At 41.5% G+C, this 25,249-nt stretch overlaps 1 protein-coding gene across 3 annotated transcripts; it reads right to left on the reverse strand.

Annotated features, from left to right (window-relative positions):
* Positions 1-544: 544 nt before the first annotated feature.
* Positions 545-24,554, reverse strand: LOC109645925 (melanoma receptor tyrosine-protein kinase-like). Of its 3 annotated transcripts, XM_069512195.1 has the most exons (29): positions 24,303-24,530; positions 22,340-22,499; positions 14,403-14,554; positions 13,757-13,964; positions 13,434-13,568; positions 13,280-13,348; positions 12,938-13,056; positions 12,654-12,795; positions 11,966-12,079; positions 11,744-11,870; positions 11,513-11,586; positions 11,189-11,279; positions 10,556-10,755; positions 10,344-10,476; positions 7,626-7,716; positions 6,553-6,710; positions 6,445-6,477; positions 6,044-6,188; positions 5,758-5,880; positions 5,582-5,680; positions 4,284-4,469; positions 3,469-3,624; positions 3,275-3,350; positions 2,954-3,100; positions 2,761-2,858; positions 1,830-1,973; positions 1,649-1,742; positions 1,070-1,442; positions 545-985 (listed from the first exon to the last, which is right to left on the reverse strand). In XM_069512195.1, exons 3-28 carry the CDS (start codon positions 14,541-14,543, stop codon positions 1,096-1,098), a joined length of 3,450 nt encoding a protein of 1,149 aa, XP_069368296.1. In that variant the 5' UTR covers positions 14,544-14,554; positions 22,340-22,499; positions 24,303-24,530; the 3' UTR covers positions 545-985; positions 1,070-1,095. The 3 variants fall into 3 exon arrangements, with proteins under 3 accessions (XP_069368296.1, XP_069368295.1, XP_069368297.1); XM_069512194.1 differs by lacking the exon at positions 22,340-22,499 and having other exon boundaries at positions 24,303-24,554; XM_069512196.1 differs by lacking the exons at positions 22,340-22,499; positions 24,303-24,530 and adding an exon at positions 18,910-19,060.
* Between the last annotated feature and the right edge of the window lie 695 nt (positions 24,555-25,249).

Consider the following 25,249-nt stretch of genomic DNA (forward strand, 5'->3'; position numbering starts at 1 on the left):
GTGTTGTGTTGATGTCTTGTGTTGAAGTCTTGTTTTGTGGACGTCTTGTGTTGTGGACGTCTTGTGTTGATGTCCTGTGTTGTGTTGATGTCTTGAGTTTAAGTGTTGACGTCTTGAGTTTAAGTGTTGAAGTCTTGTGTTGTGTTGATGTGTTGAGTTTAAGTGTTGAAGTCTTGTGTTGTGTTAAAGTCTTGAGTTTAAGTCTTGTGTTGTGTTGATGTCTTGTGTTGATGTCCTGTGTTGTGTTGATGTCTTGTGTTGTGTTGACGTGTTGAGTTGTGTTGATTTCTTGTGTTGTGGACGTATATATATATATATATATATATTATTCTGATAAAGAAGATGGAGAAGTGAAATAGTATTTACCTTTGAAAAAGAGAGTATTCTCCTTTATCGGACACGATTGGACAAAATAATTGAATATGACCTTGATAACTCTGATTCACACTCCAACATTAAACTGAAGAAGAAGGAGAAGCAGGTCCAGTGGATGGAGGAGAGAGGAGGAAGTGCTCAACACGTGGGGTAATGAGAGACACATTAGTCATTTTCTGTCAAACTTTAATTCTTTTCATCACTTTTTCAATAATATTTTTTATAATTACACAATAATTACTTCCTGCAGATTTTCAAACCTGAACAGTTTCTTACTTAATTTAATTTCCATCAGGTTTTTAGTATAAACAAAGAAGCAAATATCGACAAGTGCAGGATACAGAGACAGGGAGTGGACAAATCTTAGACATTTTATGTGTTTGTGTCTCTTCATCCATCATGTCACTAAACTATGGATTTTCTACTGAGACGCAGACAGAAAACATTAGTTAACATTAGAAAACACATTAGACAGATGGACGAGTATCTGTGGGAATCCTGACAGCAGCAGCTGATGTTGTTTGGCTTTCATGGTGCTCTCTGTTCGTGTGCCATTGAGCAACACGCAGTGTGCAGAGGTTGAGTTCCAGTGTAGCTGCAACTTCCAGTTCTGTGAAAGTGATGAGTCATTGTTTAAATTAAATTGAGTTGGTCTAAATCACAGGACGCCATGTTCTGTTTCCACTAAACTTACAGCTTCCGTCTGCGGGTGGCTGGCCTCTAGCGGACCGGAGCGTGCAGTGCAGCTCCCAGACCCAGGTACTCTAGGTTCTCGGCGGCCGGGAGGAACGCACCATCAGCGGTGAAAGAAGAGGGGTCATCCTGCGGCAGGAAGTTGGCCTGGTAGTCTGGGTTGTCAAGGCTGTTCCAAGCAGCCAGGGGGAGCGTGTTTTGGGTGGTGTTCAGGTATTCTGGTCCCTCTGGAACTCGGCTGCAGATCTTATTATCCTCCTGCAGAACAGGAAGTGAGGAGGCGCCCCAGCCCGAACTCAGATCCTCATAGTTTGGATTTACTGCCTCAGACAATCGGCTGCAGCCGGTTCCACTCACGCTCTGGTTCATGTACTCTAGAGAAAGACCACACACTCATTCATTGGATCAGACAAAATCATTGATGGTTTATTCATGTTGCTATTTCCTGCTCATTAAAGTGTTAAAGAAATAAACATTTTCACTCAGCAACATTTATTTACATTCATTTTGTGTCATAATTTGATTGTTTTTCTTTTTTTCATGTGAAGTTGTTGTTTTTATGTTTCAATTGTGTTCGTACCGTGAACAGTGAAGTCCTCTTTATCCAGCGAGTTGAGCGTCGGATCAGTGATGTAACGAAAAGCGGTGCTGTTCTCTCTGATTGGTCGACCGTTCTGACATGAACATAAACAGTGAAAATGTGTTTGTGTGTGTGTACAAATGCAGGGATATACTGCATATATGTGCGTGTGTGTATTTACCATGGCGTTGCAGTGCTGGTTATCATGGTTACCCAGTCCTTTATAAGGCAGCAAGTATTCGTCAGCATCCACCACGTCGTCAGTGTCGTCAGAGCTCAACAGACGAGAGTAAAACCTGCTGTCTGAAGGACTGGGCAGGTCGCCCTGGCAACCAGTCACAGCAGGTTAGTTAGTTCTAGTTTAATTTTGTGAGTTAGTGAGTTAGCAGGATGAGTTTTGAACATTGTGAGATGAAAGGTTAGTTTTAATATTTATAATTTTCATTATGAATTATTCTGAGATTTTTAGCAAATGTAATTAAAATGAAAATAATCAGACTGATATTTATGAGTGTGTGATTTGATCCATACAGAAGCTCTAAACGGACATGGGATCATACATTTTATTTCCTGTTTTCCAGAAAACAAGATAATTAGGTCGTTATCTCGAGATAATGGGAGAAATACCTTGTTAGCACAAGATAAGTCTATATAAAGCCTATCATGACAAGAACTGTTGCATTCAAAGTATATTGTTCTCTAATCAAAGCCTGACACAGGCCGAGGTTGCTTTATGCCTTTTAGATATAACCTATATATGAGTTTGTGTTATCTGAGAAGACACTTAGCAAGGTTTCGGTTTTATCGGCGGGGCAATCAAACTGACTGTTAAATCATGATCTCAAATGAATTATCCCATTATCAAGAGATAACAAAGATTCGTTAACTCGAGATCACAACTTAAGTTATCACAGGAAAGCAGAGGAAATATAATGTATGACTCCGTAGATCCCAATACAAATCTGGCAAATTTAGGAATGCTGGTTGAGATATAGTTATTGATAGAAATGAAATATGAACTATAAAGCTAAATATCTTCAATTGCTATAAACCAGAATGTTCTATAACGAAAGTCCTAATACACACACACACACACACACACACGTGTTCACCTGTATCACCAGGTATCTGGACGGATCGCTGGCCATTTTAGAAAACTCCACCGTCAGTTCTCTGAACCTGGGACGACACGACGGCTCGATCATCCAACCTGGCAACAGCGAGCAAACGTGAATCTTCTCTATCAACTTAAATCCTCTGACTTTAAGTCTAGCGTCACCTTCAGCTCAAATATTTTTCTCTCACATTTGACCATGATCATGTAGATGTCAATGGTGCAGATGGGAGGCTGAGGCAGCCGATCTCCTCCCTCCAGCACTGAGGCGATCTCGCTCGCCGGGATTCCATCGTACGGTTTGGAGCCAAAGGTCATCAGCTCCCACACAGTCACACCTGCAGACAACAGAACATCCACTGTTAGATCTGACAGAAGATTGGTCTGTACAGTTCCGTCTTCAGAACAGAATTTCATTGTGGCTAATTTGTCTGATCAGCGCTGCTGTTTAAATGTCTAGACACAGGTTTTCATTAACGTGACTCCAGCTGCCGAACCACAGGTTGACTTACCGTAGCTCCACACGTCACTCTGGTGTGTGTACGTCCACTGGACGATCGACTCCAATGCCATCCACTTAATGGGAACCTACAGGGGGTGTCGAGGGACAATCATGAGGTGTGTTACAGGGTGGGGATAAAGGTCACAGCTCACAGTGTGACAAACAGGAAGCATGAAGAGGTGAAGACCAGACACACACACAAACCTTTCCTCCGTCAGCGTGGTACTCCTTCTCATCAGCCGTTAGTAACTTGGCCAGGCCGAAGTCAGTGATTTTGACGTGGTTAGGAGTTTTCACCAGGACGTTCCTCGCCGCCAGGTCTCGATGCACCAGGTGACGATCCTCCAGGTAGCTCATCCCCTTTATACACACACCGGTCAGTCCTCTATATTATTAATTATCCACACTCACATTAGATCACTGTGACCAAATCTACTGAGTTCTTTTTTTAGGTCGAAGTGAACATTATACCAAATTTGAATAAATTCCCTCAAGAGGTTCTTTATCTATCGTGACTGAAAAAGATTCAATCATCACATTTGATTTGTTTCATATTCAGTTTGTCTCATAGATGTAAAAAAGGAGCAACATCCTCTGTTCTTAACTCAACACGAGTCAAACGACCAAAATACTTCATCAGCAGTAAATAAAGCTCAGAGTCACATGTGAGGATCCATCTCCCAGGACACAAGTACAATAGATGCTGATGGAACTGAACACATCAACACAATTATAGTACAGAATAAAAAAACGGTCTTCCTGAAAACATGTTGATTTAATAAGCTAAATATGGAGAAACTACGCCCCCCCCAGGCTAAAGTCAACAGTGTGGGAAAACTTCAGTTACCCCCCTTGACCTTGGAGTGTGAGATTTTCCCAGCATTTAAACAAATGAGACTTAAAACAGAGATTCAACAGATTAACAAAGTCTCAACACACACACACACACACACTCACTAATAGGCCTCAGAAGGCTGACAGAGCTGATGCCTCTGATCTGTGAGATTACGTGCTCTTACCTTGGCGATCTGGACGCACCAGTTCAGGAGCCACTTGGCGCTGACGTGGCCCCTGTGGTGTCGGACGTAGTCCAGCAAGCAGCCGTATGGCATCAGCTGCGTCACCAGCTGGACCGACGAAGTCAGACAGATTCCCAGCAAACGACACACATGAGGGTGATCCACACTCGCCATGACATATGCCTCCTACACACACACACACACACACACATGTTTCGATTAGATTAGATTAGATTCAATTTTATTGTCATTGCACATGTCACAAGTACAAAGCAACGAAATTGGAAACATGTCCATGATTAGTGACGGATGTCCTGAGAGTGACTACTGGAGAAGAGAGCTCAGACATGTAGAGATTTCTAAAAAAATGTTTTCAGAATTCTGTACAAGCTTCATGTTTGTCCATGTTTCATCTGATCTGTTAGTTTCAGTTTGTAATTTAGAGACTGAAGAGTTTTGTCTCACACACGTACGTCCTGTCATCATCACCTACGTGGGCGGAGTCTACCTATACTTGACTCTGATTGGTTTGTAGACGGACTCTGACGTGGGCGTGTTGTCAGTTGGAGGGGGAGTGGACTTTATGTTTTAATGGAGAAAATGAATGAAGCTTTATCTGGTTGTCATGGTAACATCATGATGGTATTTCTAGCAACATCAGCACCTTCAGGTGCAGTACTACAGTACTCCACAGTACTACAGTACTCCACAGTACTACAGTACTCCACACCAGTTCAGATGCAGTAAATGAACGTCCTCGTGGTACAAGAATTTTATCATAGGAGGTGAAGACTGCAGCTGCTTCCTCTTCTTCTTCTTCTATGGTTTAATGTGTCTCTACTTCCTGTGATTGGTCCAAAAGTCTAAAACTGTCCAACAAAGTGTTTTCACTGTGAACCAACAGAACCAGGTTCAGTTTGATCCAGACCCAGAACTCCTCTTCTGGTCTGAGGAACCGTTCACACCTGAAGTTCAGCTTCAGAGGAGTCTGAGCTTTATAACCTGGAATTATTTCATTTGTTCACTGAGATGAATAATTGGTCTCTTTGAATCTCTTCGTCAAGAGGTGAAGCAGAAGTACTGATCTCGAACTGAAACTGTTTGATATCTATATGTATATCTGAAAATGTGATTTGGTGGATCTCCAGGGGAAAAAAATACTAAAAGGCAAAAATAGTACAGCAGTTTTTTTGAAGACAGATTTGGTGTCAGAGCGTGGTTCAACGGGAGGGAGAAGAAGAAAGAGACAAACAGAAACAACGATCAGAAGAAGTGAAGTGGAGGAGGAGGAGTCTCACGTCCAGGATTTCTTGGTTGGCTTTAGGTGATGTTGCTTCTCTCAGAACTTTGATGGCGACTGGGATCTTCACGTTCTCTCCCTCAGGAATCCACAGACCCTAAAACACAGGATTTTCAGTGCAGCAGACATATCGCCACGTGACAGTGTGTGAGTGTGTGTGTCACATGTCGTCACCTTGAAGACAGTGCCAAAAGCCCCGGAGCCGAGGACCCGAACCTTTTTAAACTCTGTCTCCTTCAGGATTCTCAGCAGTGCCTGATTCGGAGCTTCACCGCTCGGAGTCAACGGCTCCACCAGCTGGACAGGAGGGAGGGATGAAAGAATAAACGAATAGATGGATGAACAAATGATTACAAGTTTACATCAAAAAACTAAATCTAATTCATAAAAAATAGAAATAAAAACAAAATAGAGACGTAGATAAACAACCAGAGAAAGAAAATTGATGTTAGCCTCTCACCTCTCTCTCCTGCAGGAGGCGCCGAAGAGTCCTCTTCCTCCTGATTCGTTGTCGCCGTAGCAACACAAAGATGACCAATGGAACAATGACAGCTACCAAGAGTCCGCTGACCACGCCCACCGCCAACATGGAGTGACCAGCAGCACTGTGAGGACATACACAGTGTTGACTGTAGATGTGTTTAACTCTATAAACCCCTTATATCGTCAGATTTGTTAGAGTGAACTTGGTCCCATTGATTCAGATTTACTTCTTCCATGGAAACCAAAACATAATGTCACATTCAGGTCGAATTCGAATTCAAATTTGAATTGAAAACTTTCATCGATCCATAATGATGTCGTCAGTGATGTGGTTCATCCTCTGCTTGTGTCTGTTAACGTTAATAAACTCGGTCTCACCCTGTACATCCTGACAGACCCGGACCTGAACACCTGCGGACACAGACACACAAACATCAGTCATTCTCTTCAGGTGTCGTCAGTCAGAGCTGCAAATGAGCCTCTCACCCCTCAGTGCAGTTCTGGTGACAGGCCTGACACTGGCTTGTGTCATCGGCATATTTCCACACCAGCGTGTCTCCGTCCCCTGGGACACCATGGGGGCAGCGCGGCACGCAATGAGGGCCATCCTGGGCATGGGTGCACTGGGAACACTGGTCGTTACCCTGCCAGTGGAACAATTTCCATACAACTTGAGACATTTTTCATCTTTTAAATTGTAATTATTAATAAGTCTGATTTGTCTACAAATCTGTCTTTTGGTATTTCCTTTTACTCAGTTTTTCTTTATCTATGTATTTTCTCAACTTTTTTTACTTTTCATTTCTGATTCTGAAACATGTCCTCTCTCTTTTAATATTTTTTTAATTTATTTCCTCATCTTTTAGGATGTTAAATGTTTATTTTATCTTCATCACTGTTTTCCTGTGCACATTTATCAGGTTCATTATTTTATATGACTGTATATTATAGTAATGGTCTGTATTTATATAGCTCTTGATGACAGTCAAAGTTACAGTTAACCCTCTCTATCCACAGCTGTCCCGATTTATATTGTATGTGATTGTATATATATATATATATATCATAAATATATTTGTTGTATTGTATTTAGGAAAAGCTTTAAATGATCAATTTATAATTATTTGTATGAGATAAAAATGTTCAACAAATAATCTGAGCTCTACTAACACTCTTTGATCGTTCTCTTAAGGAAGAAGTAAAATATTCACATTTCCGGGATCTGATAAGACGACTCATATCAGTAACGGAACATTTAACTATGTGTCGTCGGCAAAACAATGACACATGATGGGTCCAGATAATCTGATGGACCCATGATTCAGCCTTGAATGACTGAAATGTGAAATCGACATGCTCTTAGTTTTTCTTGGAGTTCTTGAAAATGAATGTGACTCAGTTAATATAGTTAATAAAATAAACAGATAAAAATGTGTTTCCATAAATATGAGAATCACTCAGAAAATAGATGAGACAAAAAAGAATCACGCCACATTAAAACAGCTTGGTGTCATGTTGGACTGTGAGCAGAGATTTGTCAGTAGATAGAAAGGACTGACCGGACCATGACAGGCTGGAGTCCCGGGCGTCAGCAGACACTCTGGATGACACTCGACACAGCTGCCATTCACCTCCACCTCTCTGGGCTCACTGAGGAGAAACAGAGCCTCAGGTCAGAAGACTCTGGTGGACAAACTGAAGACTACAGCTCCCATCATCCCTCACTGCTGCACCACAACTACCTCATAAAGAAGACTACAGCTCCCATCATCCCTCACTGCTGCACCACACCTAACTCATAAAGAAGACTACAGCTCCCATCATCCTTCACTGCTGCACCACAACTACCTCATAATGAAGACTACAGCTCCCATCATCCTTCACTGCTGCACCACAACTACCTCATAAAGAAGACTACAGCTCCCATCATCCTTCACTGCTGCACCACAACTACCTCATAAAGAAGACTACAGCTCCCATCATCCCTCACTGCTGCACCACAACTACCTCATAATGAAGACTACAGCTCCCATCATCCTTCACTGCTTCACCACACCTAACTCATAATGAAGACTACAGCTCCCATCATCCCTCACTGCTGCACCACACCTAACTCATAAAGAAGACTACAGCTCCCATCATCCTTCACTGCTTCACCACAACTAACTCATAATGAAGACTACAGCTCCCATCATCCCTCACTGCTTCACCACAACTACCTCATAAAGAAGACTACAGCTCCCATCATCCCTCACTGCTGCACCACACCTAACTCATAAAGAAGACTACAGCTCCCATCATCCTTCACTGCTTCACCACAACTAACTCATAATGAAGACTACAGCTCCCATCATCCCTCACTGCTGCACCACAACTAACTCATAATGAAGACTACAGCTCCCATCATCCTTCACTGCTGCACCACAACTACCTCATAAAGAAGACTACAGCTCCCATCATCCTTCACTGCTGCACCACAACTACCTCATAAAGAAGACTATAATGAAGACTACAGCTCCCATCATCCCTCACTGCTGCACCACAACTACCTCATACAAAGACTACAGCTCCCATCATCCCTCACTGCTGCACCACAACTACCTCATAATGAAGACTACAGCTCCCATCATCCCTCACTGCTTCACCACAACTACCTCATAATGAAGACTACAGCTCCCATCATCCCTCACTGCTTCACCACAACAACTAACTCATAATGAAGACTACAGCTCCCATCATCCTTCACTGCTTCACCACAACTACCTCATAATGAAGACTACAGCTCCCATCATCCTTCACTGCTTCACCACAACTAACTCATAAAGAAGACTACAGCTCCCATCATCCTTCACTGCTTCACCACAACTACCTCATAATGAAGACTACAGCTCCCATCATCCTTCACTGCTGCACCACAACTAACTCATAAAGAAGACTACAGCTCCCATCATCCTTCACTGCTTCACCACAACTACCTCATAATGAAGACTACAGCTCCCATCATCCTTCACTGCTTCACCACAACTAACTCATAAAGAAGACTACAGCTCCCATCATCCTTCACTGCTTCACCACAACTACCTCATAAAGAAGACTACAGCTCCCATCATCCCTCACTGCTGCACCACAACTACCTCATAAAGAAGACTACAGCTCCCATCATCCCTCACTGCTTCACCACAACTACCTCATAAAGAAGACTACAGCTCCCATCATCCCTCACTGCTTCACCACAACTACCTCATAATGAAGACTACAGCTCCCATCATCCTTCACTGCTGCACCACAACTACCTCATAATGAAGACTACAGCTCCCATCATCCCTCACTGCTGCACCACAACTACCTCATAAAGAAGACTACAGCTCCCATCATCCCTCACTGCTTCACCACAACTACCTCATAATGAAGACTACAGCTCCCATCATCCTTCACTGCTGCACCACAACTAACTCATAATGAAGACTACAGCTCCCATCATCCCTCACTGCTTCACCACAACTACCTCATAAAGAAGACTACAGCTCCCATCATCCCTCACTGCTTCACCACAACTACCTCATAATGAAGACTACAGCTCCCATCATCCCTCACTGCTGCACCACAACTACCTCATAAAGAAGACTATAATGAAGACTACAGCTCCCATCATCCTTCACTGCTGCACCACAACTAACTCATAAAGAAGACTATAATGAAGACTACAACTCCCATCATCCTTCACTACAACTAACTCATAAAGAAGACTACAGCTCCCATCATCCCTCACTGCTTCACCACAACTACCTCATAATGAAGACTACAGCTCCCATCATCCTTCACTGCTGCACCACAACTACCTCATAATGAAGACTACAGCTCCCATCATCCCTCACTGCTGCACCACAACTACCTCATAAAGAAGACTATAATGAAGACTACAGCTCCCATCATCCTTCACTGCTGCACCACAACTACCTCATAATGAAGACTACAGCTCCCATCATCCTTCACTGCTGCACCACAACTACCTCATAATGAAGACTACAGCTCCCATCATCCTTCACTGCTGCACCACAACTAACTCATAAAGAAGACTATAATGAAGACTACAACTCCCATCATCCTTCACTACAACTAACTCATAAAGAAGACTACAGCTCCCATCATCCTTCACTGTTCTGAGAAGGAGACCCCTACTGGCAGAATGCCTCAGTATAATAAGTCACATGGTCAGGATGTGCTGCGGTTCACAGACTGCTGTTGATGTGCTGTTGAGCCTGGCTCTGCTCGCTCACCCCTGCAGCAGGTTGCAGAAGGACACACAGCGCCGCTTTCGGTCAAAATGTCGACAGGAGACACACATGGTGGGACCTGGACCCCAGCAGCCCCCATCTGCACACTCCTCATCACAGGTTCGATTCTGTTGTTCTGTGAGAGACAGCGAAAAATATTTTCACATTCCGCCTCTTTCACTCAACACCGAGGCGACACACATCCAGAAACTCACCACAGTCTCTGAGGTCAGCATTGTCACGCATGTTGATGGTCTGGTCAATGGATTTGAAGAGGCGGGCCCACTGTTCACGTCGAGTGTAGCAGAGCTGGAGGTTGCCCCTCACCAACACCCTCCCAGCGCTCACCTCCTTCAAGGAGCGCAGGCCCAGCCAGCGGAGGTGCTTGGCTGTCACCACCGACAAACTGGGTTGACTAGAGAGAAAAGATTTCAGTGTGAAGTCCAACACTTTAGGTTGGCTTCTCTGATTAGTAACACATGAACACATATGACACGTGTGTCATACATGATGTTTCCTGATGATCTGATCTCAGGGCAGTAAATATATATAAATATAAATATATTAAGAACAATAAAGGACCCAGGACTGAACCTTGAGGAATTCCATCACGAAGTGTGAAACGAGACAGGTATGACCCGTTCTTTGTTTCTCTCTGATGATCAGTTAAACAACGAATTTTAAAAAGGTCTATAAAATGGCCGTGACTGAAGGAATACAGTTGATCTTTTTTGCAAGTGCATGTTAAGATATAAAGAAAACCAAACATTGAACATCTAAATATCAAGACTGTTGGTCTAAATCTATTTTCTGTAATAACAAACAGTGATGCAAGCTCTGAGACTCACGAGTGCTTGGATCTCCCTCGGATGATCTCCAGGTTCTCGAACACAGACAGAGAGGTCAGGTTCTCCGGCCATGACTGGATCAGCAGATAACCTGGAGGACACATAAGAGCAGTGGGTTGATTAGAACCACTATGTTTTCCATTTTTACAAATGATTTACCTTGAGTTCTGAATTCTGCCACTATGTTGATGTTTGCAGATGATTCCATCATTTACTCTTCAGGATTGGGTAGACAGGTTGTTAGCTGCTATGTGCTGTGAGTCTCATGTGACTTGTAAAGTTTACCACAGCAATGCTGGTGACAAAAAGTGACCTTTGACCTACCGGTGATTTCCTTGACTGTCCTAAAATATTCCAGCTTCACAGGGTCCATGGGCGGGATCTTATAATGCGCATCTCTGGAAGAGCCAATTAAAACAAGGTTCAAATACTGACATCGAAGCCGGTGTTTGAATATGAACGTGTGTTTCAGACACGATGCTGAAGCCAAATTGCTGCTGAATTTGTTCAATGTGATTATTTATCCATAATAATAAGTAAAATCCTGAATTGGACCCGGTGAATGAAGTTTCGATGAGCGAGACATCTCCATTGATTTTGGTGCAGTTCCTGAAGGATTCGATGTTGGAGGCGTTCACAGCCATGGTGTTCATCAGAGAGCCGAACCCCACTCCGTCACAAACTGAAGGAAACAAGGTTTTATTCAACATAATTCTATCATATATTTATTTAAATATTCAAGTCTCTCTCTCTCTTTCCCTCTTTAGGTCTCTCTACCTTTGGGACAGGGCCCGCCACACGTTTTGCAACGTTGGACTCCGTCCTCCTCAACCTCGAACATTCCAGCGCTGCAGGTTCGAACACAGGATCCCTCTGTCACCACGTAGTTATCTGCACTCACAAAAAAACCATTCACTTCACCCTCCGAGACATTTACCTCCTAACTGACCCACAGAACATCTCCTGACATAAACCCACTACAGCTGAAATCATTCTCTGATCAATCAATAAGAATGACAGCACATTCATTGATTGATAAGTGATAATTGCTTACTGACTAACCCTAAAAGCATTACTTTTTATTTTATCCACTGAGGATCAACTGGTTGTTGATCCTCAGATCATGAATGACATGAACCTGCTCAGGGTTTAATGTCTTAAAATAAAATGCAACTTTACAAAAAACAAATCTAAACCAGAACAATTCAGGATTTGTCTAAAAGACAGAACTCATGAGACCAGATTATAATATTCAGGCCTGATCAATCAAAACAAGTAAATCTGAGGCTTTGGGACTTCTGGGAAATTCAGCTTTGCTTGGAGTCCTTAAAGACTCTATACAGCACTTTATACAAGACCCACCAACAGACTTAAAATCAGAATCAGTTCTATCTGATGACTTGTAATGTCTGCAGCCACCAGCAGGTGGAACTGATGTTAGTAAGATGTAGGTTAAAGTTCGTACGTGGGCAGGACGTGACACAGATCGCCCCAAAGGTGAACTTGGCATTTGGGTTGTTGACCACCTGGTGGGTTTTGATGTTGTAGAGTGTTGGAGGAGGACACGTGTTTTTACACGTCCCGTCATCATTAAAGTCCCTGCAGGCCTGGAGGGGCGACAGGAGGCGCTGTCGTTACTGTGTGTCACATTTCAGTAGAGAACATTTTCTCTCCTTTTACGTATTCTTCATCATCATTCAAACTCTAACGACTAACACATGTTAAGAGCAATGCAGCTGAATCACTGACCAGACAGTCGGTGGCTCGAGGTCCGGTGCAGCCGGCTGCACAATGTTCATTACAGCAGTCCAGGGGCTTCGGACCTCGACACCTTCTGCTGCACTGTTTGGCACATTGCAGCTTCGTGACTGGAAAGAGAGAGAACGATAAAAAAAATTCCTTCTTTATTTATTATTACATCATTCATATATAATAAGTAATTATTTATTTTACATTCAATAATTAATAATTCATATATAATATAATACATATTCTTTATTTATAATTCCCTCATTTACTTGATGACTGAAACATTACAAAATTAAATAAAAAAGACTTTTGTATGATTCTAGAAGAAGAAATAAAAAGTACATCTCTGGCAGTGATGTTGTCCTGTTGCCCAACACGAACCGTTAACACAACTTGTATCACACTTGTCACCTGCAAACACACAAACACACACAGACCCACACATCATCAGGATCAAACACTGCCCAGGTTAAACCCAGATGTTCATTATACCAACATTTTCGGGGGAACATGTCCATCTTGAAATCCATGATGGGATTGGTGTCGTTGTCCAAGATGTCCCACCACTGGATGGTCTCAGTGTGACACAGCAAAGGATTGTGGGTCATCTTTACCCCCCCCATCAGAATCTCTGTGAGGAGACAAAGCATTAATGAGGACGAGTCACTCTGACCTTTGAACCCCACATCACGTAACACACAGACACACAACACAGACTTACAACACATCGTACAACACACAACACACACAGACACAAGTCTATGTGTGTCTCGTGCATGTGTGTGTCTGTGTGTGTGTGTGTGTGTGTGTGTGTGTTACCGGTCAGGTTGCTGAGCAGCAGCTGTCTTAGTCCACTTGTGTAGCCCAGTGTGTCAGACGACTGGTTCCTGTTGTAGTTGGATATCACCAACAGAGAGAATCGACCGTTGTACAGGTTCTGACCTCGGATCAGCCTCAGATTGACCAATGGGATCGTAGCGACCTCGTTCATGGCGATCAGAACGTACCCGCCCACTTCCTGGATGGACTGAAACCAAAGAGGAGAGAAAAACAAATTAAATCAGGTTTTAAATAAAATAACATTTTAACTAGCGATGATAGAAACATATACAAGTTTCACCATAATTCTATATTATAGAATATGGTGAAATGGTGAAGAGTGATGTAGAAGAGTGACGTAGAAGAGTGATGTAGAAATGTGACGTAGAAGAGTGAGGTAGAGAAGTGACGTAGAAGAGTGACGTAGAAGAGTGATGTAGAAGAGTGATGTAGAAATGTGACGTAGAAGAGTGCTGTAGAAACATGACGTAGAAGAGTGATGTAGAAATGTGACGTAGAAGAGTGAGGTAGAGAAGTGACGTAGAAGAGTGAGGTAGAGAAGTGAGGTAGAAAAGTGATAGTTGTGCGATCAGGGTGAGTTGTGGGTTGATAGTTATGTGTGAGATCAGGGTTATAGATGTAGCACCTGGAGGAACGACAGGTCGTGATGCTGCCGAGCGTACGTCACCTCCAGGTTCTCCAGAACCACGGAACAGTTTGAGTACATCCTCACCAGGTTGTCATGGTGATTCTCATGAGTCCCCAACAACGTCAGCTGGTTACTCATCCCCTGACACACTGACACAGAGAGAGAGAGAGAGACAGGGATGGATGGATAGATAGGCAGGCAGGCAGACAGACAGACAGACAGACAGACAGACAGACAGACAGGTAGGTAGATAAGGAGCTCTGTTGTATTTTATCAGAGAAAAATCTTGATTTGAATGAAACTCATCTGGAGTAAGATGGAAACACTTGAGTAAAGTGATGGTAGATGTACTTAGTTACTTCCAACCACTGATATTTACAAGGCTCCTGAACGTGAAGCTGTGACCCAGTGGAGGAAGAGTGCGTTGTTCAGATGACGAGCAGGAAGTTGCAACACGGTTTCAGAGAAACTTCCTCCTCCAATGAGTCTCACATCAGACGGCTCAGTTTGTCGTATACACATTAAAGATAAACACGCACAGAGCAATGTGTGATGTCACAGCGGAACATTTGATCTGTTTGTTGAGATGATTTAAAATGAAAATCTTTCTTTAGAAAGGTTTTTAAAATATACCAGCGAGCTTATAAAAACCCAGCGTGTCACACAGTCTGAAGGTGTTTCTCACCTGTCCGGCAGGTTTGTCCTCCACACCTGTTTCAGCAGCAAACATTCCACAATATTAAACACCAATGTCTGTATCTGCAGACGGTAAAAAGTACAGGAGACGCCACGAGGCAAAGGCAAGAAATAATATAACCCTAACCCTATAATAAAATGATTAATAATAACTATAATAATAATAAACTCATTAACAATAATAATAATACAACCATTCATAATAACAATGATAATAATAATAATAACACAAAACAGCTGCTCTCTGCCTCTCTCTCTCTTTGATTGGTTGACACCTCACTGTGGGGGCAGTCCATTGGTCAGACCCCAAGGGAGAGGGGTCCACATCTGGACAAACACACACACACACACACACACACACACACACACACACACACACACACACACACATACACACGCACACACGCACACACTTGTTGAACCGTTCGTTCAGGAACAGGTCAGATCCCTAGATAATGGCCATCGGATGATATCTTTGACTGCTGTACAGAACAGTGCACATGAAAAGACTTTCTCTGCTGTTTCGTGCACATGCGTGTTTCTCTGTGGATCGTGCACACGTGTGTCAATGATAGTCACATGGCTACAATGCAGCATGATGAATCAGAGAAAGAATGAGAGAGAACGGACATGAAGAAACTGGATCAGTCAAATCCTCTTTATCCATCTTGTCTGCTGAGTCAGCAGCAGGAGAAAAAAGAAAAGCATGAAGAAAAGAAACAGCTCCAGCGAAACCTCCACCAACAGTTAAATTCAACCAATCTGCACTAAATCAAACAGACTAGTAATCCTAATAATCAGTCTCTAATTATATCAAAATGATTTTGAATTATTCTTTTAGAAATCACTGAAGCAAAAGTTCTACATCTCACAACAACCCTAACCCCTTCTACCCAGTTTACTGGTAAACAAACAAATACATATATTATAATATATATTATAATTATAATATAAATAAATATTGAAGTAAAGAGACAAATAAAACGAAAAAACATGATTGTGCTGCGGAGGGTTTCTGACTTGAAATATGGCTTATCTGTTTTGACCTTTATTCAAGGTTTGACAAACACACACAGACACACACAGACACACACAGACACACACACAGACACACACACAGACACACACACAGACACACACACAGACACACACACAGACAGACAGGAATCCTGTGTTACGTTTACACAGTTTACAGGCTCAGTCTGTTGCTTTTCTTACTTAACTTATTATTCGTATTATTATTTAGTTATTTGATTATTCAGTCTTCCCCCTCATTAGAATCGTGTTTTTAGTTTGCATTTTGAAGTCTTTCTCGTACAAGACGTGTTTCACTGGATTAATCGGTCCAGGTTTGAACCTGACGATCAAAACTGTTGTGTTTCATAAACTGTTAGAGATGGAGAGAGAGATAAATATGCACACACTCACACACACACACACACACTCACACACACACACACACACACACACACACTGTAATTGCAACATTCATGTTTTTCAGGCCTCTAGGCAGAATGCACAGTGTGTGTGTGTGTGTGTGTGTGTGTGTTATCTCTCTCTCCATCTCTCACAGTATTGTCTTAGCTGTGATGAGTAATGAGCTGCTCTCTCACACCATAGTTACTGTCAGTCCACCCAGTCATCCAATCAGCGGCCTGATCCTGCGATAGTGACACCACCATCACCACAACCGAACCTTATCTTCACTCTATGAGATCTTTGACTTTTTGTGCGTTTAAAGTTTAAATACACAACAACAAAGTTAACCTTTGTTTCTCTCTGTGAACGTTCATGTGTAAAGGGATAGTTCACCCAAACATTTTAATTCATTCATCATCTAACCCCAGCCCTAAATGTCCGCTGTGATCCATGGGGGAACCACGGAGACTTTTAGGCCAAGAACTTTGTGTAAACGACCTCGTTCCTGTGATGTCATCCAAGTGTTGGATGACATCACAGGAACAGGATGAAGCCATGTTGTGTTTTTTCTGTTGTTTTATGATTGAAGAATTGATGTCCAGTTACTTCAATCATAGTGAATCATACGTTCAAGTGTACTACTACTGCTACTACTATACTACTACAACTACTGCTACTACTATACTACTACAACTACTGCTACTACTACTGCTACTACTATACTACTACTACTACTACTATACTACTACTACTGCTACTACTATACTACAACTACTGCTACTACTACTACTACTGCTACTACTATACTACTACTACTGCTACTATACTACTACTACTGCTACTACTATACTACTACAACTACTGCTACTACTATACTACTACAACTACTGCTACTACTACTGCTACTACTATACCACTACTACTACTACTATACTACTACTACTGCTACTACTATACTACAACTACTGCTACTACTACTACTACTGCTACTACTATACTACTACTACTACTACTATACTACTACTACTGCTACTACTATACTACAACTACTGCTACTACTACTACTACTGCTACTACTATACTACTACTACTGCTACTATACTACTACTACTGCTACTACTATACTACTACAACTACTGCTACTACTATACTACTACAACTACTGCTACTACTACTGCTACTACTATACCACTACTACTATACTACTACTACTGCTACTACTATACTACAACTACTGCTACTACTACTACTACTGCTACTACTATACTACTACTACTGCTACTATACTACTACTACTGCTACTACTATAATACTACTACTGCTACTACTACTACTACTGCTACTACTATACTACTACTACTATACTACTACTACTATACTACTACTACTACTGCTACTACTATACTACTACTACTGCTACTACTACTACTACTGCTACTACTATACTACTACTACTGCTACTACTACTACTACAACTACTGCTACTACTATACTACTACTACTGCTACTACTGTACTACTACAACTACTGCTACTACTACAACTACTGCTACTACTATACTACTACAACTACTGCTACTACTTCTGCTACTACTACTGCTACTACTACTACTACTGCTACTACTATACTACTACTACTACTTGAAACAACAGAGCCTCTGATTGGGTAACAGACTCAACCCAAGGCATTGCGGCAGTTAACAGCTAAAAACAACAGTTTGAACCCTTTAACCTTTGTCATCGTGGATTTATGTTTCCAAAAGTCAGTCAGTTTCAGGATTGGATTAAAAGATGTTCAGAAAGGAAACGATCGCCACAGAGCGATATTCATTGGATTATTTATTGGAATAGCACAACGCTTCCCTCCTGAGCAAAAACTAAGTTACTAGCACGCATCATTCCCGAGGTAGTTAGTCCTTCCTGTACTATGTCCTCTGATGTCCTGTACGACATTGTCGACCTGTGAGAGTCACTTTTTTTTAAAATGATTTGCATCTTACTCAACAGAAAATGTGCTTGATTTTAAAATAGGATTTTTGGCATCTCTGTGTTGTTTTTCTGTCTCTGGTCCTTTGAGCACTTTGTACCATCACCACAGACAATAATAAAATGGATGGAAGAGAAATTGATTGTGTTTAAAAGTGTGAACTGGAAATCAATGACCTGCGGTGACCTCGCCTGAAGCTGCAGCACACAACTAAAAAAAAACGTTTGACTGAAAAATATGAAAAGGTTCAATAACACAAAGTCTGACGTTTAACTGTTAAGTGTTTTTATTGATGTGTCTGGACAACAAACACGCAGCTATGATTTAAACTGTGAGCTTCATTCACTTACTGTTCATACTATGATATATATAAAAAACTGTTAGAGCTGCAAAATGTACAAACCTCAGGGACAGGAACGAAGTGACCTTGCTTTTCTGCATCAACAAAGCACACACACACACACACACACACACAAACACTCTCTCTCTCCAGGAATGTGTCGAGCTGCTGAGAACGAGTCGTTCTCGTCAACACTCACTCAGCAGGTTTGAGCTCCTCTGAGAAAAATTACATTTCAGGTTCACTTAGATTTCAAATTAAAAGCATTCAAAAACACGATGTCCATAAAAACAACAAATTGCCATGAAACAGGATCCACATACTGATTTATCCATTGAAGTAATCAAGTACATTTACTTAATTAACCTACAAGTATTTTTTCACTTTCATTTGTGCGAACAAACACATGGAAGAGAAGCTGAATGGAACATCCTAAACAAACATACTAACTAATCACTACATCTCCTCTGCGTGTGAGTGTGTGTGTGAGTGTGTGTGAGTGTGTGTGAGTGTGTGTGAGTGTGTGTGAGTGTGTGTGAGTGTTTGAGTGTGTGTGTGAGTGTGTGTGAGTGTGTGTGAGTGTGTGTGTGATCTGCCTGCAGCACTGTTTGCAGGTCGCAGCGAGACTGTGCTTGTCTCTCAGACTGAAGCTGCTTCAATCTCTGTTGTAGTTGGAGGAAATTTCCACAATTCCAGGGACGATGTTTTTCTTTCTAATATGAGAGGAAGGTGATCTCCACTAAAGTGACGGAGGACTCGACTCTGATTAGAGGGTTCTAACATAATATAGAACCTTGATCTTATCTCACCTGAGGCTGAGCAGAAGTATCTGGTCGGAGGAGGCTGTTGATGGCCTTGTGCAGCTTGGTAGGGAACAGCTTGATCATTACCTGGCTCCATATCTTTGATTATATTCAATTATTCAAACAACAACTCAATCAATCAGATCAACAAAGGCCAAAAGATTAAGACTTCAACATCAGGTGGAGGAAGGTAGAGTGGCTCGTCCACTAACCAGAATTTTGGTGGTTTGATTCCCAACACCTCTAGTCTACATTCTGGGCAAGATACTTCGCCCCAGATTGTCCTGTTGTGCTGGCAGTGCATCAGTGTTGCTCTGAGTGGTAGAAAGTACCAGTGTAGTAGCAGAGTAGTACAAAAAATAAATGCAGTTTATTTAAGTCACTTGTCTATGCCCTGATTTTATGATGTCATCATGTGACAGATATAGAGTGACATCCAGCTGCAAATCCAGCTGTGAGTGAGCTCCGTCCTCCAGGGTCTGACCCCACAGTGACAGCAGTTTGGACTGGGTCCAACAACGGTAACGTTTTTAAATGCACAGGTTGTTATAGTGTAGAAAGAGCTGATCGAATAAGAAGCCTGGATAATCCTGTAAACAGTTTCTTAGGTCCATTATTGAAATTCTTCACATTCCAGCTCAAGAAATCTCTCAGACTGCTGCTGCTGCTGCTGCTGCTGCTGCTGCTGCTGCTGCTGCTGCTGCTGCTGCTGCTGCTGCTGCTGCTGCTGCTGCTGCTGCTGCTGCTGCTGCTGCTGCTGCTGCTGCTGCCCACTGCAGGTCACACCTGCAGCCCTCTCAGATATTCAGTGTCACTGCTAAGGAGTTCCTCTAATTCATTTCTCTGTCAGTTTCTGTAATTTCACTTTTCACTCACCTGCCGTTTGTTTCAACCTATTTAACTGCGAAACGTACAGGTTACATTTTCTGACTTTTTCATTCTGGAGTTGTGAGATCTGAAATAGACTTGGAGGCGATGTGGATAATTTGGCAGCTCCTTGATCAGAGGAAGAAATTCTCCTTGTGGGCTGCTCAGGACTGGACTGAGCCAATGTTGTTGGAGGTGGAATCTTTTCAACACGCATGGGTTACACACGCCCCTCGTCGCCTGAACCAGCGACAGCATCTCAGTTCAGTTTGTGTGGAATCTGGCTGATTGTTGATCATAGTTTTCGGTCAAGTTAGTTCAGCTCAGGATGCTAATACTGTTGCCATGGTTACCACAAGACTCCAATGTCTTCTTTATTTTCTGGGATAAGTTTCAGTTAACTGCCTCACACACACACACACACACACACACACACACACACACACACACACAATGTTTCACCAATGACCACTTGCTAGAACTTCTTCTGTACTATACAAATCTGTGGAACCTATGAGGGACCTTTTAAACCTATTGTAATCTCTACAACCTCCTCAAGAACCTCTGCACCCTAACACAGGACCTTCAGAATCTCATGTCCAATATAAGGACTCAAAGTTCTTTACAAAAAGCCTAACCATTGACAAAAACTTCCCTAGGGAACTGAAACTCTAAAAAACTAGTCATGGACACTTAACAAGACTCTAAGCACGACTGGAACCCTGTCAAAGACATCCACAACTTTCACTGTTCACGTAAAAACTTCACAGATGCTTATTTCTGTCAACGCAGAGACATTGATGGTGTCTCCACCACACTGTATCGGTTGGTTGATGGTTGTATTGAAAATCTGAAAATACGTGATCATATTTATATATTTATTTATTACAGGGAGCAGAAGGGAAACAAGGGAGAAGCCTGAACACTGCAGAGATGAGTGTGTCTGTGGAGAGCAACTACACAACACAACAGTCCATTCAAAACAAGGAGTCACACAAACACTGTCAGTCATTAAAAAGAATCCTGTCCATAATCAAATAGTTATCGAGACAAGGAGAGACAGCAATCAGCTGTTTTCACTTATCACACACACACACACACACACACACACACACACACACACTCACTATTGAGTTAAGCATTTCCTCACATCATTGATTCACATTTATTTTCTGTTATTACTGCCGAACGACCTGGGAGAGATATAATTCCCAAAATGCTTAGCAAGTCTGAATTTTGTTTTTGGAATTTAAATATTGCTTTAGATCTTCCAAAGAAGTTTGAAACACGACACTGTGTTTTCATAATTTGAAGTTCTCTGTAACATCTAACAATACAAAGGACATCCTCATCACTGGCTGCAGCATCAAGTGAAAAGGTTTGGATTAATGTTTAAACCAGACTGTAAATAAAGATGACACCACGTTTCCACTTAGGGTTTCAGAATGTATGCTGCCGTTTGGAGTCAAAGGCTGTGTTCGAAACCATTAATCATCATGAAGAGAAGCTGTAAGGACTGAAATGGTGAAATTATATGGGAATATACTGCACATCACACTATAAAAAGTCTCTCACTCTCCAGTCATCACAACACTTTCTGGCTGACTGTCGTAAAACGCTGCCGCAACTACAGCCACAAACAATGTGGCTCTTACACAACAGTCTTCGACCTGCTCTTAGTTCTGCTGCTATAGGTCTGAAATGTTGAGAACACATGACACATGGAACTTCTCTTTCCTCTTCTCCTTCCTTATCACATTTGATAAATACATGTCTCATCAATATATGTTACTGACTTGACTTCTTCCCTGGAGTCCCTATACCTTATTGTTTGTAGATCCAGGACCACAGCTGCAGCCACATCGTGGATCATGATGGTGGATCACCATTCAGAGATCGTAATGGCGGATCCTGTATCGTGTTGGCAGCTGATTGTTGACAGTGGTGGTGGCCCATGATCGAGATAGCAGCTGACCGTGGATCCTGATGGTGGCAGTGGACCATTACTACGGATTCAGATGGTCGTGGACTATGATCACAACAAGACTGCTTGATATACAACATGTCTCCTCAGATACTCCACCATTACTGACAATAATTCCTCAATTCATTTACTTTCCATTTTGCTGAAAACTGTTTATTCTAATCAGTGTTGTAAATACTCTCCATTACATGAGGCATCTATTGCACTTCTGTCTGTACAAACTCCTCCTTCTCACCTATATATCCCTCCATGCCTGAGCCCCACCATACTTAACTGACCTCCTCCACCCCTACACTCCACTCACAAGGCTGCAGTCCTCAAACTCAGACTCAAACTGCAAGCTTTTGGAGACACAGCCTTCTGTGAAGAAACCCCCACTCTCTGGAACTCTCTCCCACCGAAATCTGCAACACTACATCTTTGGACGGCTTCAAAAAATGACTCAACTTCTCTCCCTCCCTCTCTCTCTCTCTCCACATTGACTCTTGTTCTTTCTTCCAGCTAAAGAGTTTTGTCTCAGTCATCAGAGCCGCTTATTGGTTTCTCTATAATTTTAAGGTCTCGAACCTTAATATCGAAAGTCCCTTGAGATAATGTTTATTTTGATTTGATTTAAAATTGAATTGAAATGAATTTGGAGATGTACAGATGGTTTGATTAAAGGTGCCATTATCTTTTGTCACACAACAGCACAGTCCTGCACACAGGACAAGCAACATGTCTATCAGAGGAAAGATCATCTGCATATAGAGGAGTGATCCTCTGAAGAGCAGGAACAACGTGATGTCTCTGAGCATTAAATGGGTTTATTCTTATCATTAAAAGCTTCTTTTCTCTCAGCTAAATTCTCTTTTTTAATTATTCGTTTGTAAAAATACCAAAGATTGATCAGGTCCAGTTTCTCACATGTGAGATTGGATGCTTTTCATCATATTTGATGGTAACGTGAATATCTTTGGCTTTTGCATTTTAGGTCAACCAGGTCAAACACGTCTCCTCGGCCATGGTGTGTTCAAACATCTGATCTGACGTCTTATTTTGTTTTCATCATATTCTCATCTGTAACATTTCTATTGTTATATTTTGATATTCAAACTGTTTTTAATGCTTTCTTCGTGTTTGGCTTCAATTCTTCAGTTTATCTTGAAAGGCACATTTTAACCATGTTGTGTGTGTATAATTATTACATTATTGAATAAAGATAGAACTAACTCATATATAATTACAATTACTTCATGTTTGGGAGATTCACAGCAATAAAATGAAGGTTAAAAGTTGAATTAAACTGAATGATGTATATATATATGCTATACATATATATATATATATGCTATATATATGATATATATATATATATATATGATATATATCATATATATATATATATATATGATATATATCATATATATATATATATATATGCTATATATCATATATATATATGCTATATATCATATATATATATGCTATATATATATATATATGATATATAGCATATATATATATATGCTATATATATAATATGAAACTGCCATTTCAGCCTTGCTTTTTAGCCATTAGCCATTCAGCCTTGCTTTTGTTTTCGATTATTTGACTTAGTTTCTATTTAATTGTATTAATTATAATTTAAAATAAAGTTATTTTAAATTAAACGTGTGAAATTAAATCAGGAGCATCCAGAACGTGTTGGAGCAGAATCTTTCTCCTGAAGAACCACAGAGGGAAATAAAGTTTAAAATAACCCCGGACTGTCGCTGCCTCCCTCCCGCCCGGTCACGCTCTCTCCCCGGGATCAGTCTTACCTCTTCTCCCGGGGCTGATGCAGCAGCAGCGGCCGAGCAGCAGCAGCAGCAGCGCCGCTGTTCCTCCTCCGGACAAACCGCTCATGTCTGGATGTTCAAGTTCTCACACTGGATCCTCCAGGAGCGACGGTTCGTCCATAAGCAACCGAACTGAGGAGGCTCCGTGCGGGAGAGACGGAGGGAAAAGGTCCCGGGGGAGAGAGAGAGAGAGAAAGAGAGAGAGAGCGTGTGTAGGTATACACCTCCACTGTTTCCACACCTCTCTCTCTCTCACACACACACACACACACACACGAGACAGCCCATTGGACAGTGAAGGCCAACGCCTTGGTTCCATGATTTGACCTGAATCTGTTTCTATTTAATTGTATTAATTATAATTTAAAGTAAAGTTCTGAGTTTCAAGTAAGAAACTTCTATATTAAACATGTGAAATTAAATCAGGAGAATCCAGAACGTGTTGGAGCAGAAACTTTCTCCTGAAGAACCACAGAGGGAAATAAACATTAAAATGACCCCTTGCTACTGCCCAGACATAAAATTATAAAAAAGATAATTCTTATCTATTTACATACAAACAACTGCAGAAATAAATCTGTTAATAATCATAAATAATTTATGTTCACATGTGAAGAGTCTGTCGGTAAATTACTGAAAATATTAAAAATTCAACGTTTTTTTCAGTGTTAAAATCCCACATCAGCCTTTTATGATTTGTATATAATTAAAACATTCTCATTGTTTTCACCTATGAATACATACATACATATATATTTCATTCTGCATGACTTCCATTACATATTGTTCTTCTTCTTATTACACAGGGTACAGAGCCTCTGGATAATGTTTCTCTTACAGGTGTAAATACAGTTCATTTGAACAATTGATGATGATGACAGAGCTTGTCCACTTCCTGTTAGTCTTTGTCTTTTTATGTTGGTGACTTC

This window comes from Paralichthys olivaceus, chromosome 17 (assembly GCF_024713975.1).
Source record: "Paralichthys olivaceus isolate ysfri-2021 chromosome 17, ASM2471397v2, whole genome shotgun sequence".
Lineage (NCBI taxonomy): Eukaryota > Metazoa > Chordata > Actinopteri > Pleuronectiformes > Paralichthyidae > Paralichthys > Paralichthys olivaceus.

Bases quoted from the DNA above. Each gene is read 5' to 3' on its own strand.
- LOC109645925 (XM_069512194.1), bottom strand. From the start codon at position 24,387: ATGAGCGGTTTGTCCGGAGGAGGAACAGCGGCGCTGCTGCTGCTGCTG. The intron at 10,477-10,555 runs GTGAGTTTCTGG...TGTCTCTCACAG, and splicing joins TGCTGACCTCAGAGACTGTG to AACAACAGAATCGAACCTGT. The intron at 3,101-3,274 runs GTAAGTCAACCT...TGTTGTCTGCAG, and splicing joins GAGTGACGTGTGGAGCTACG to GTGTGACTGTGTGGGAGCTG.